The sequence below is a fragment of the Leuciscus leuciscus genome (assembly GCF_965113295.1).
Source record: "Leuciscus leuciscus genome assembly, chromosome: 15".
Lineage (NCBI taxonomy): Eukaryota > Metazoa > Chordata > Actinopteri > Cypriniformes > Leuciscidae > Leuciscus > Leuciscus leuciscus.
Window position 1 is genome coordinate 15682491 of NC_138739.1, and position 14691 is coordinate 15697181.

General features: G+C 37.3%; 2 protein-coding genes across 2 annotated transcripts in view; one reads left to right on the top strand and one right to left on the bottom strand.

Annotated features, from left to right (window-relative positions):
- LOC309476166 (SLAM family member 5-like) overlaps window positions 1–14691 on the top strand; it is a 222374-nt gene that overhangs the window by 13882 nt on the left and 193801 nt on the right. The window lies entirely within an intron of this gene.
- Window positions 1467–8497, bottom strand: LOC309475985 (uncharacterized protein). The gene is made up of 18 exons (XM_082139034.1): window positions 8457–8497; window positions 8311–8385; window positions 7109–7304; window positions 6776–6945; window positions 6594–6695; window positions 6106–6338; window positions 5849–6027; window positions 5670–5760; window positions 5388–5532; window positions 4966–5165; window positions 4747–4864; window positions 4576–4667; window positions 4386–4497; window positions 4110–4196; window positions 3848–4030; window positions 3606–3758; window positions 1838–2024; window positions 1467–1681 (listed from the first exon to the last, which is right to left on the bottom strand). Exons 3-18 carry the CDS (start codon window positions 7294–7296, stop codon window positions 1654–1656), a joined length of 2268 nt encoding a protein of 755 aa, XP_081995160.1. The 5' UTR covers window positions 7297–7304; window positions 8311–8385; window positions 8457–8497; the 3' UTR covers window positions 1467–1653.

Here is a 14691-nt window from a genome sequence, read left to right on the forward strand (position 1 = left end):
TGGTTAGGGTTAGAGTCAGTCATTGTCACAGGCTAAAGGCTTTTCGAAAAGCCACCTTCAGTGTTAAATAGGCCAAAATGTACCACCTGTAAAGTTGGTTCCACAATCTACAATATGGGACTATGTAAACTGTAACCCATTACCCATATGCTAAAAGCCTGTGCATGTCTATTCATATGAATTAAGACATGTTCTATCTTCCTGCTTACTTTGGTGCATCATACTGCATGCATAGCCCCATATTCTATATTGAACTAATTATCCAATGCATCAATCTTGTTCATGCCCTCATCACCTCCAGACTGGACTACTGCAACAGTACTCTCTATGGCAGTGTTTACCATGCTTCTGAAGGACCCCCAACACTGCACATTTTCTTTGTCTCCCCAATCAAACAAATTAAATGTATTATTATTTAATGCCTGTAGTGCTGCTCTGTATTACCATATACATTTGATGTATGTTTTATTCGTAATAAAAAAAAAAAAAAAAAAAAAAAAAAAAAAAAACTACCATTCATTATCTTCCATCATACATTTTAAAAAGTCATATAAACTATTTCTCCGGGATAGTCATACTTGCACACACTAATTTGTTTAAACACGTATTTTACTGTTGAATCGGCCTGTACTTTGTTCAGTTTATATCTATGTCTTGTAAAAATGTACTGAGCTTGTTCATTGTTTTATGTTGCTGCAGAACAGGAACCTGCTGTAAACCAGTTGCTTAAACTGAGCCAGGCCCGTTTGACGGTGACTTAACTGTTACTTTAAACTTTTCCTGTATAATAAATGTAATGAAATTCAGAGTATATTTTTGACAATTGATCAAGAAAAGTTCTGAAATCATACACAATCCATTAAAACGTCCATATTTTTTAATGATTATGATATAAAAAGGTGTGCTGTGGTGAAATAAACCTAATTATGCTCATCTTAGGTGCTGTGGGAATCATGATGCACAAGATATCTTCAACAACAACCGTTCAAAGAGCATAATTTTGACATATGTCAGTCAACAAAAGTTCTGAAATCATACACAAACCATTAAAACTTCTATATTTTGATTGATTATTATGTTATAAAGAGGTGTGTTTTGAGATAAACCCAATTTCACTGACCTTACCAGCTGTGGCAAGCTTGATGTACCGGATATACTTGTAACACCTTGTATACAAGTGGTACACCCATTAATTCATGAAATGCCAGCATGTGGAACATATTTTGATTCAGGGACCTCCAGCTGCTTGTGTGTTGTCAGTAGGCGGAGCATAAGATTGAAAAAAATTTCATTTCTAGAAAGCGCTATAGTCAGTGAATGTGTAAGGTGTGATTTTAGCTCATATATAAACCTTACAAGTCCAGAAAAGTGGAACAACAGTGTAACCGTGACCAGGCTCCTTTTTGCCCATGCAAAATGAAATGGGAGACCACACGTGGATTAAGATACAAAAAATAGTGATTTATTACAGTAAATATATGAGATGAAAAATGAGAAATAAGCAATAATCAGTATAAATGATATGGTATGAAATAAAAGTGTGGCGTAATCAGTTATATGGCAAAAAGGCAAACAAAAAGAAAAACAATGTGATACAGTAGCAGAATAGCAGCCATGAAAGTCCCTCACACTGCCCAGGCTGCAATCAATTGATTACAGACACCTGCCCGGTAGCTCCTCCCTGAGAGACACAGACACAAACAGAGTAAAGATTAAACATGTCCCTATTCAAACTCTGGAAGACAAATGTAGTATTAATGTTATCTTTATTCAATTTGACAGGTTACATAAGTTACAGCTATTAAAAAAATAACACTTTTCACATAATTATTATTACCTGCACTCCTCTTCATTTTCACTGGTGTCTGGACTGCTGAAGTCACTTTCATTCTCCTCTTCCAGCTCTATAGCAGAGCCCTGAGGGCCCAAAACAGCCTTGTATTGGAGATGCACCTCGGTCAACATATCCGAAACTTCAGATAGACGCTTTCTGCAGAGACAGGAAAGGCCCTTGTTTCGCTTGTCTGTAAGTGAAGAGTGAAAAAAACTCCAAATTACCATGACATACATTAACATTTATTCATTTAGCAGATGCTTTTATTCAAAGCGACTTACAAAGGAGACAATAGAAGCAGTTAAACCCACAGTAGGACAACAATATGCAAGTACCATGATCTTTCTCAGTTTGATCTAACGCAGTACAGAATTTTTTTTTTTTTTGAAGAGAACAGACATGTTACTATACTAAATCAAGTGCTTTTGAAAGAGATGAGTCTTCAGGTGTTTTTTGAAAGTGACTATTGACTCTGCAGCTCTGGTTGAAATAGGCAGAGATCATTCAACCAGCAGGGAACAGTCATGGTAAAGGTCCGAGAAAGTGCCTCTTTGAGATGGCACCACAAGACGTTCTTCACTTGCAGAGTGCAAGTTTATGGATGGCACATACTAGGGCTGGATGACATATCGATATAAAAATCTGTATTTTTAATATTTTTAAATGCGATACAGAATTAGACAATATCGCATATATCTCAATATAGTTCAAATTTGCGCTGTGATCCTTGCCCCAAGCAAGTGGCTGACTGCTTTTGTAGAAATATGTGTAGCCTATATCGTGTGTCTCTACAGCCTAGTGAACAACGCGGCAAATACTCACATCAAATGTTAAAGTAGAGGAATGGGACACTGCAGTTCAGCGAGTTTACAAAAGGTCATCATTTACACGTGCTTTAAAGCCTTCATTACCGGTTAAACGTTCCAACATGAGCTTTGCTGAGCGCGAAAACTAGCGCCTGATACTCGAATTAAAAGTTATCTAGTTATCTTTTGAGTTTTATTCTGTTAATACTCTCAAATACACACAAGGTTGACATCGAGAAAGTTGGCTATGTCTAAACTGAAAGCAAACCGAGAAACATGAGAGAAATCTGCTTATCAAATGCGTGTATATTAGACACGTCGTGTGCAGCTCTTACAGAGACAGCTGTAATATTAAACAGGATGCAGCCACTTGTCCTTAAAGGGATAGTTCACCTAAAAATAGTCATTGTCATTATTTACTCGCTGTAATTTTGTTCTAAACCTGTATTAATTTATTTCTTGCACTGAACACAAAAGAAGATATTTTGAAGAATGTTGGTAACCAGACAGTTGTTGGTCCCCAATGACTTCAATAGGAAAAAATATACTATGGATTTGGTTACCCAGACTCTTCCAAATAACTTTCAACAGAAGAAAAGAAACTTATTCAGGTTTAAAACAACTTGAGAGAGTAAATGATGACAATTAACATTTTAGAGAGAACTATCCATTTAATGTTGATAAAAACAGAGGAAATCACTCACTGCTCTTGACTGAGAACTTTAATAGTAGCTTTAATAAGAATCAATGTATAATTTATACAGTTATGTCTATATTTGGCTTTGACTTTTGACTGAACATTTGCTCTCACTTTGCGGATAACTCAACAAAATTAGATGGTCAGTGTAATGTTTTTCAACTGATTTCTAATAAGATATGTCTCTTTTTATGTAAAGTTAAAGTATGGTGTCCTTATCACCATAACTTTCTTGTTTGATTGATATGGTTAGAAAGATGAAACTTGCCTTCCTCTGAAGTCTTTCTTTTAAGAGTAGCCTGCAACTTCTGCAACCATGAGCAGTGCTGGGCCATCTCTTGAACAAGTATTGTCCTTTCCTCCTCTAGTCTCATTTTCAGCATGGATTTGTTGAAAATTTTCAACTTGTCTTCGATTTGTGCTACAAAAGAAGTAAAGAAAATGTATAAATACAAATTTTGACTTGAATCTTTACAAAACAAATCAGATGTCTCCGGAAACTCCGCTTACCGCTGCCATGAACCTCCCACGGCCATGTTGGGGATGGGTTGTCTCCGGATAGTGACTGCTCCACTTCATTGACATCAATTGCCATGGCAGGCTCATGACTGTTGTATGTCTCGATGTCTTTATATAGCAATCTCTTGCTCTCAGCAATTTTCCTCCGCAGGCGGTGACGGAACTTGCCGCTATCTGTAAAGACATGAAGCAGAAGGTAAAAATAGTGACAAAAAATACAGTGAGCAATTATCTATAGACAATGTAATAATACCATTTTGCCGGTATAGAGCTTGCTTCCGCTGCCTCATGTTAAGATATTGTCCCTCAATGGACTTCTCTAGGGAAGTACCTGTTGTTTCTGGAAACGCAACACAAAAACACAATAGTGTAAAGAAGGACGAGTTGGGAGGGGGTGGGTGCCAAAAAAAGGCTTACAGAGAAAGTGGCATGAAGTATAGTAAGCAGTAGGCAGCTTAAATATCATGATCTAAATGATCCCCACCAATGAGGAAGCACAAAATGAAACATGTTATTGGTTCAAACTTACCACCAGCTGCCCATTCCCGCACATCAGAAACCCACACTGCTTCATCGGTGCAAGCCAAGCTTTCTTTAAGCTCCGCTAGACTTGCAGTCTCCTCCTGAAGCCTCTGGCAAGTCTAATGCAACAGTTAAACAATACAGTTACACAAAGCTACACAATAAACACAAATTGAATCCATTTACACAGAACACACCTTCACATATCTTGCAGACAATGCCCGATGTAGTGTAATGAATTTCTTGTAGTTCCAGGCCATAGCCTGGATTGTCAGCATGTCCACACGTGCTGTTGAGAGTAAATGTTGAGTAAAAATCATGCAATAAGCAATAAAAAAATGACATTAGAAGAGTAATACTACAATTACCTCCTTTCGACATGTATTTAGTTGTTAAGGCACAGCGGGAGAGGTAGCTGTTCACTTGTTCAACTTCCTCCCCCGCTGTTGACCCTGCTCCGTCTTGATTCTTGCCACTCCATGTAATCTAGAAGAAGACATGTAAGGGGTAATGTAATGTCCGCCGGTCATTATCGGGTAAAAAGTTAAACATATGATAAAGTTAAACATAATAAACACTAAACATACCTCACACTTAGTCGAATGTGCTGTAGCGTGCATGACGCTTAAGAAAGGCCTGGTTGAAGTTAGCCCCTGGAGATCAGGAAGGATGTTCGCTGATTTGCGTAAATATGGCCAGTATTTACACATTACATCCATGGCAATGAACCTTGGCTTTGAACACATCAATTCCTTGTGTAGATACATGGGGTAGGCAAAGATTTCACCTAGGGATATACAAATTGTATTAGAAATGCAAATATCTTATTATTGTACATTCTAAAGAGAGCATCATAATAGCAAACTAAGCAGTGGTATAAGCTGAACTAATAGTGATAATTGAGATGATTCTCCATATGATTATGTTATTTAGCTTTTGTACAAAGCAACATACAAATAACAACAGTACAAATTTACATTTAACAGCAAACAATTTATTATAATCTCACCTCTGAACATGTTAAGTGCTTTAAGGAGGAAACCATGTCGACACACCGCAACCTCCATACCCTCTTCGTCCAACTTGAAGGTCCTCTTAGAAGTTTCCTTCGCTGCTGTCCACGAGGAGCTCCCACATCTGCCTTGTCCAGGTAGCTGTGATGTAAATGAGACCCACTATAAACATACTGTATTTACTCCTTGTAATTTGAAGCTGAGGGCAGTTTTTTAACCAGTGCAAATACAATCTGGACTGTAAAAACATAGTAATTAAAAAATAATTTGAAACCTGCCTGTTTCACAGCTTTATGCAAGACATCAACAAATGCCGACACAGATGTGTCTTCTGCGATAAATGACCCTTGAAAAAACGAAGAGTCGGAGCTGAGGAAGAAACCAAACAGAACATTTATCCACACTGAATATTGAATATAAAAAATCGAATCAATCTATACTGGAAGAAAAAATACACCTTCCGTTTCTGAGAAACCGGTATAACTTCCTGTTGCCATCCACCGAGATTGCCAGCATGTCTGGGGTGCAAGCAGGGCAGGTGAAAGGTGCACCACAGGACATGTTGTCTTCCTCAAAAGCACAATATGAAAACTCGAGGAAGCTGCGCTGCAGCGTGTCCCCGCACACTGGTCCTGACTGAAAGATGCATTATATTAAATATTACTTTTGAGACGTCTACATATGGTAAAGAAATCTATCATGTTGAACACTTACCCGCCCACCACACTTTGTACGGTGCTCCAGCAGCTTTGCCAAGGCTTGTCTGGACAGTGCTGGAGCGATGACTTTTAGTTCCCTTACACTGCTGAAAAGGTTGAGGGAATACAAAGTGGAAGAGCTGGTAGAAGCTGGCCAGTATCCACTGTTTATGAGGTCCATGAACTCTGGAGCCCACTGCTGCTGGCATGCTTGGCATGCAAACAATGGCTGGTGCATGTCATAACGCCCTTGGGTAATAAGAAAACAAACCCATGAATACCTGAGCTTTTAGAAACAATCAGCTGGAACACTTTAAGACACTTGGCCTACATCTTGAGTAGAATCACACCAGCATAGTTCAGATTAGTCTTTTTTTTATTGGTTCATCATAATGACAAGATGTATTCTATAATTTTGAGTAGTGTTATTTTCATTGCAAAGCAAAGCCAAAAAAGGGGGAAACAGCTGAATATTGAAAAAAGATCAGAATTTAGAAATATTACCATTAATGGAAATTAAAATGACCGCTTTTCCAGGTGACACCGTTATGCTGGGGACTTCACAGGGACATTTTTGAGTCACTCTCACTGTTGGCAAAATACAAGCTAGCAAAGGAAAGATACACAGAAAATTAGCCTACTAGATTTAGTAGACAAGAATACACAAGAGTTTTGCAATTACCTACCCTGGTTGTGCGAGCTGTATCCTCCCTCCCCTCTTACAAAATATGTGGATGGGGGAATAGCTTTAAAAAAGCCCTCAATGACTGACTCCCTATCGTGGAGTGGCCATCTCCTGTGATTCTTTGTATCGCAGGTTTCACAGAACCACTGGTCTGGCAGACACTCTCTGCATCTAGGAATAAAATCAATGAACCAATTTAGTCATTGAACCAACAACTCTTTGAAACAGCCCTGACTCAACCATAAACATGCAGTTTATCTGAAACATGAAGACATCAATTAGTGATGCATTCTAAAAACCTACAAAGTATGAAAGAACATTAATGAGATCTCACCTAACAACCGCAGGCTTGCTGCAATGGCTACAAAATGGTTGGCCAACATCCTGAGTTTGGATGAGGCATTTAAGGTGGAATGGCCTTGCCTCCTTCCATCTTTGTGAGGCTTGCTGCTGCCTGAAAGCCCATGATGATGATGCCCTCGGGATTTCAGGGGAGTCAGACATGGCAGAGAGGCTCTCCATGTTTTTTTCTGTGAAGACAAATAATAATTTAACTGACAAAGGGCCATTTCTGTTCAGACCCATGATTTCATAATAATGGGTACATATATTGGCAATGCTTTCAGTAACAGATTTCATAACTTTTTCAAATCAAATTTCCCACAGGGCCAAATTCAGCATACTTTGAAACATGTATCAGGGTAAATTGTATCAACCTGAAAATTGAGACGGAATTTCATTGGGACAAAATTTAAGTTAGTAAATGTGTGTTTGAAACTACCAAAAAAAGTGGTTCAATAATAGGACTCAGGCCATTGTGGACATAATTTGTGGCTTTGATGATTCATAAGCACTTGATATGGGTTAAAATTGACCGGTCGCTAAGCCACGCCTGACACCATCACCAGCCAATTTGTGGCTTAGCAGCCCTTAACTAGGCAAGGGAGGTCTGGCAAGCTTTCGAGTTTGAACATTTTATGCCAGGATTTTACATTAATGGCAATTAGGGCTGCAAGATATATCAAATTTATCGAAATATCGCAACGGCTTGCAATAACTGGGGTCATGAATTAAAGACAAAGAGAAAATCACTCACTGCTCTTGGCTAATTAACTTTTGTAACTTTAATAAAAATGAGTGTATATTTCATTCATACAGTGAAAACTAAGCAGTGTTTTGTTTTTACATTTGATTATTCAGTTTCCGTTGTTTAATAACCCTAATGTGCGATGACCTGAACCCCTAAACTGATCTTACACTGATGTAAAAATAACACATATACTACTGTAAAACACTGCAACAGGAACAATTAAATATATTTAAAAAATAATTTAAGTTTATTGTACACATTAAGCATTATCGTATTGCATATCACATTATTTAATGAGTTATTGCATATCGCACTTTTCTTCAATATCGTGCAGCCCTAAATCTAGTCTCCAATGATACAGGTGTTCCAGGATTTGTGTGAACCTTGGTTTCGGATCTGCCTCAGAAAATTACATAATAATTCAAATATATTTGACCATATTTTACCAAATTCCACTTGAGGATCAAGACTGGCTGCAGGAAGATCTTCAGTGAGATAGTTCCCAATCTGGTTGTGTGTAACTACAACAGCACAGAGAAAAAACCAAGTTAGATCTTGACAATGATATATAACCAATTACTATTATTATTACCGGTAGATGAGGCTTTGGGCCTTCCTCCACGCCTCCCCCTTGGCTTGGCAAGCCCTCCACGCCTCCCCCTTGGCTTGCCACGCCCTAAACACACCCTTTTTGGGATTGGAGGAGGGGCAACTTGCCTCTGCTCCTCGGATTCTTTCTGGGGGTTGAAGTGAAAGTCATGATTAGATCAAGATTATGATCTGTTAATTTATTTTAACAAAAGATGCAAAATGTAAAACCCTCTTATCATAAACTTTTTACATTTTGAGGAAAAAAAATGTCAACAAAGAATCCTTGATCAGTGCATTCAGTTTGGCTTTCATAAATATGTTTGACAATTGAGAGCAGCTAGATGCAATCACAGACTGAATGAGTTTGAGGTACCTAGGCTTATATAATTAGCCTTATATAATACTGTTTAATGCTAAGCTACAGAGTGATTATTATAGGCTAAATAGTTCTTAAACCATTAAGGTACAATGGATAGTTGTTTTTTGTACGTGGCAATACATAGAATAGGACCCAACTCTATTTCATTGCATCCGAAAATTCAACACCTAAAAAACACCGGTTACACCTTATTTTAAGTGTCATTTGTTGCAATGTAATTAAACATTTAAGTACTGAGTAATATTAAGTAACTACATGTACTTACTTTAGGAATAGGTTAGGATTTGGTTGAGGGTTAGTTATATGTAATTATGCATACCTAACTGTTATTACTATAGTAAGTACATGTAACATATCGTAACAAGGGTACTGTAAAATCAAGTGTTACCAAAACACCTACCCTGGCTTCAGTCAGGGCATGTTCTAAGCTCATTTCAAGAGCCATCCGTCTCCCCTCCATGTAATTGTCATCTTGACAATTGGTGACACGTGTAGTGGTCATCATAGAATTGAGGGGCAGACAGAAAAAGAAGGACAGACACTGAGATGGACAGAGATAAGAGACACAGACAGAAATGAGAGACAGACCGAAACACAAACAGTGCACAAATACAAAGAGGTTGGCGCTTAAAAGGGCCTTTGGTTGTGGTGGTAACTTAATCACAGCAGGTGGGTAATGGGTAAGTTAACGTTGGAAGAATCTAAAAAAAAAAAAAAAACACTCGTTTAGAGGGAAGGATTTTATATGGGACAAAGACAATGAAACTTATCGAAACTTATCAATGATTCTTATCGTCATAAGAAACTACTTAACAATGGATAAAATATAACATTTTCATGGTGCAGCTAAACTTAACTTTGAGCACTGAAGTGCTCAATTAAAAAATCTAAAATGGACGCAGTCTGGACTATGGAGGACAACTTTCAATCCTCTGAAAACAGTAGAAATAATAAAAATGTTATATTCCCCTAGGATTGTAGGCTACCTTATATGATCATATGCAACAAAAATTAACTTGAATTCAATTAGCTGCTAGATAAGTTCGCTAGCCTGCAAAAAAATCGATCTTTTGGTGCAGAAAGCTATATCTTTTTTTATAAGTCTTCTATCATTTATCGTCATAAGAATGAAATGGATAGCTTACAAAAGTTTCTAAACACAACTTTTTGTCCTAATTAAACAGTTTTTGATGTGTAAATGTAAGAATAGTAGCAGCTATCCAAGTTAACTCTTGTACTTACCAAGTGGAAAATCGCAATGGACCCTGGGATCGCCCCGTACGTCAGCGTTATTAATTTACAGGATTTTATATATATATATATATATATATATATATATATATATATATATATATATATATATATATATATATTTATATTAAAATCAACAAACCTCCGATAAAAATACTATCCAGCATGCTCTAGATAAAGCAGTCAGTGTTGCTATGACAAGAAAACGCTTAAACTGCTTACTTGCTCGGACCTTGAAGCGTTGTTAAACTCACCTTTTAATGCCGTTGTACCTGCAGTTGAGCGTTGTGTTGGTCAAACTCACCTCTGATTGCCGGTTTACCTGCAGTTGCGTGTTGTTAAACTCACCGCTGAATGCGGTTGCACTACATATGCGTTGTTAAACTCACCGCTGATGAACGCGCTAAAACTTGGCGCAGAGCCGGGCACTTTGATATCATTGCGAGGGTTTTTTAAACATCAAAAACCAGTAGTGCCATATAAAAATGATCTGGGGGCAGCCATTTGACTCCCCTTGGCATCATTTTTTGAGTTTTTGGGTCAAATTTCAACGCTGCAGGACACGGTTCCACTGGGAGAAAGATTCGTGCTATTGCACGAAATATGCATCCAATTGAAATGCATTGGTTAAAAAAATCGTGCTGCCGTTACGAAAATAATTAAATTAACGTGTCCCCCAAGATTCGTGCTATTGCACGAAATATGCATCCAATTGAAATGCATTGGTTAAAAAAAATCGTGCTGCCGTTACGAAAATAATTAAATTAACGTGTCCCTGCCACGAAAAAATAGATTAAATTACGTGACCACATCACGAATTGCCGTGAGACTGGGTTGGCTGTCCACATTCACCCGTTCTGTTGCTGCGTCCCAATTCAGAGGCTGCACCCTTTAAAGGCCGCATTCGAAGGCCGGTTGCATCACCGCGGTACAACGGAGGCTGTCCCAATTGCCAGATTTCCAGTATCCTACCTATAATTAATTTGGCTGGACAACTAAAAATTCTCAATCCCACACTCTATAGCGAGTTTAGGTCTTTTGCCTTATAGGACAGTATAGTGGCATGAAAGACGGATGGATGGACTGCAATAATCAGTGCTACAAACTATGTCTTTCTTTCTGTGGAAGAAAAGCACATGCTGAGAATTGGGTGCAGATTATAATAGGTTTTGACTAATTTCTACATTTTATTAAAAGCTGTATTAAACTAATTTTCAGAGATGTTATTCTGCCAAATACAGATTGTTTATGAAAGATTACATATTTAAGCATTAGAATAACCTCTGTATTGGTCAATTGCACAATTAGTTTACATGGTTAAAAATAAAACCTAAAAAGAACCTTCCCAGAACTTTCCCTGAAAGTTATTTTTAGGTTTATACAAAAAAAAAAAAGCCTCCCTGCTACGTTCTGTGAAGGTTAGTTTTTGGTTATGGAAAAAGAACCTACCTTATTTGGTTCCCAAAAACTGACCAAGTGGGAGTGTTATGTGCTGGAAATGGGCTGTTCTGCGTGAAACTCAGCGCGTGACGTTTGGAAGTGAAGAGAAAAACAAAGCGAGTAGAAATAAAATAAAAGTACAGTGAAAAAAGTGTCAGAGAGAGTAAAAAACAGAAAACATTAACATAGAAAATATTATTTTGCTTGCAATTCTGATCATTTTGTTTTAAAATATTTCTGTAGGCTAAATATTTTCGTCATAAGTTGATTACTTTTAATTCTGTGATCGCAATGTATTTGGCATCAAATTGACGCCATAGTGTATAATTTGACTGAACTAGATTGCACACGTTTGTTCTATTTTTGACTTAATCATTAATTAGGTTTTATGATTTTGATGCATTAGTTACAGTACATCAAAGCCAGCCTGTGATGTGTCTGTGGCCTACTAAGTTTAAAATCATATCTGTAAACATTTTTAACTATAAATAATTCACACTCATTTTATACCATTAGAATTTCACTTGAAAGTAAAAAAATAAAGTTGTTACTCATGTTGTGCTGAAGTGTGTCCTCGATCTGCAGCGTCTCTGCGGTTCATCATTATCTGAGCTGAGATGCAACTTTAGCATACGTTGCTTTCTTTGTAGACGTTCTGCAACAAGTGTCTCTGCTGTTGCTTTAGTGTGAAAGACAGTCATTCTCAGAGCAGAGACTGCAAACCTGCAGAACTTCAACTGTTTGATGATTTAACGGTTGAAAAAGTCACTAAGTTCCTGATTGAGTTTGTGTTTCCTTGCAGAAATCAAAGACGGACGCTGTGTATGAAAATGTTCCCAAAAAGCGATGATCAAACACTGTATTTATCCACTGAACTGATGTTAAAGCTCACACCTGACTCACAGCTTTGGTTTTGTTCACATTTATTATGTTTCCTTCTGTCTCTCTTTTGTTTTTGCTCTTATCACATCTTTTGATTTCATCTGTGTAAAATTTTATTTTCTGTCAGTCCCACCTTTTAAGATTCCTCTCTCCAGTCTGTGTAAACTAGCTGACCTTGTACAAGGGAGGAGTTGTTCTTGTTCCTTCACAAATATATTTTTATCCAATGTACTTTCCATATATATATATATATATATATATATATATATATATATGTATATGTGTGTGTGTGTGTGTGTGTGTGTGTGTGTGTGTGTGTGTGTGTGTGTGTGTGTGTGTGTGTGTGTGTGTGTGTGTGTGTGTGTGTGTGTGTGTGTGTGTGTGTGTGTGTGTGTGTGTGTGTGTGTGTGTGTTTCTTGGAAACCAGCCCATATAGGAGATCTGGATTTGTCTAAGGATATCTGCTTCCAAGACATTTGGACACATTTGTAGATGGACTTGTTTTTCTCTTCGTCTTACATTCTATATGATGTAATGTATATTCTCATTGGACGACTGCTACACCACCCCTTGACAATGTATAAGCAAACGTGCAGAAAATAAAGCTGAAGAAGTTTTGTTAAGGGAGAATTGACTCTTTTTAATCTCTTCATACATTCTTGAGTGAAAGAAGGGATGAGAATTTTGGTTCGAGGTCATGGTGCAAAGGACCCTAGGTTCAAATTACTCCGAACCATCCCTTTAATTTGGTGGTTCATAAATAGTAGCATCCAGCCCCTGCATCTCAATGTCCATACTATCCATCCAAAACAGTATGTAAGATTAAAATAAGTGTGTCCAAAAGCATAGTATGTTGAAAAGAGTATGCCAGAAGTCCCCAGATGGTCTACTATTCCCAGTGTATTTTCGAAGTGTGGATTCGTGCTCACTCTAAAGGCTAATATTACCCACAACCCATTGCGCTTTTGAGGAGGAACTACAAACACGAGTAAAAAGTGTTAAAAAACTACAAAACATATCGGATAGGCGCGACAGACGGTGCGAGGTTTAGATAACGGTCTGAGTGACTAATCAAAGTTTACCTGATAAAAAATAATAATAATAATTATATATATATATATATATATATATATATATATATATATATATATATATATATATATATATTAATGTTATCCGTGTTATATTTCATCTGCAATAACAATGTGGACTTTTATAAAGATCAGTTTAGCCATTAACTCAGCATCATAAAGTTAATAGCATTATTAATAATGCATTAATATGAGGAGAGTTCTCTGCATGAAAGACCCGCGACTGCAGCTCAAAGTCTCCGATACGGTAGGAAATGAAATGTGGAGGATTTTATATTTGACAAGATGATTGACAGGTCAGTTTGCCTGACAGGATACGTGTAACCAAGCGACAGATGGCAACCGTTAAAGACGCAATTGTATGACGTGGTAGTATGTCCCAAAGCTTCTCTACTCTTCTGCTACACACTCAAAAGTATCTACTTTTTCTTCACAAAAAGATTAAATAGGCTACTTTTAGGGCGTGGTATAAGTAGGCGAATTGAGTTCTTTTCACTGTGCTCTGCTGGATATTTTGGCACATCATCGCTCTCTAGTGTTTAAAGCAGAAAATGAAATAGTGCTATTTATACATTGAGCTTTAAATCGATGCTTTGGATTTGATATGGTCCTTGTAGTCATTAAACTTTGTCTCTAATATCTGTTGCATTTAATAAATGTGTTTTGCAGTGGAGCTTTCAGTCCACTTTACACATTAGCCAAAAGTTCACAGGTTGAACCTCTAAAATGTTTAAGGTGAACATGTAGTGCAATACACCATGAGTGAGTGAGTGAAATCTGTATTCATGGCACTTACATGAACAAAGAAACTTTCCATTTTCCAGAAACATGAAGAGAGAAAGATTTCAAATTCTCCGTTACTCCCTCGCCAGCTGGATTGCACTATAGCAGCGGTTTTTACTTATGTTGGCAGATAGTTAATGCCAAGTTAATATTGCAAAAAGTATAGGGTGTTATAAACGTACATTTTTTGATAAATGTATGATGTTAATAACTGTAGAAGCGCGTCATCATCACTGTCTGTGAATTCCTATGTTCAGTTTTCCTGCTTCTCATTTGTTTACATTGGTTTCAGCTGTTTAATTTATTATTCTCGTTTGTGCTCCTAATTGTTGTACCCTTACATTCATTCTCTGTTCGGTCTCGTTCACGTTAGATGTGTGTCTCAACTCTGAGTTGGATTAAACTTAGTA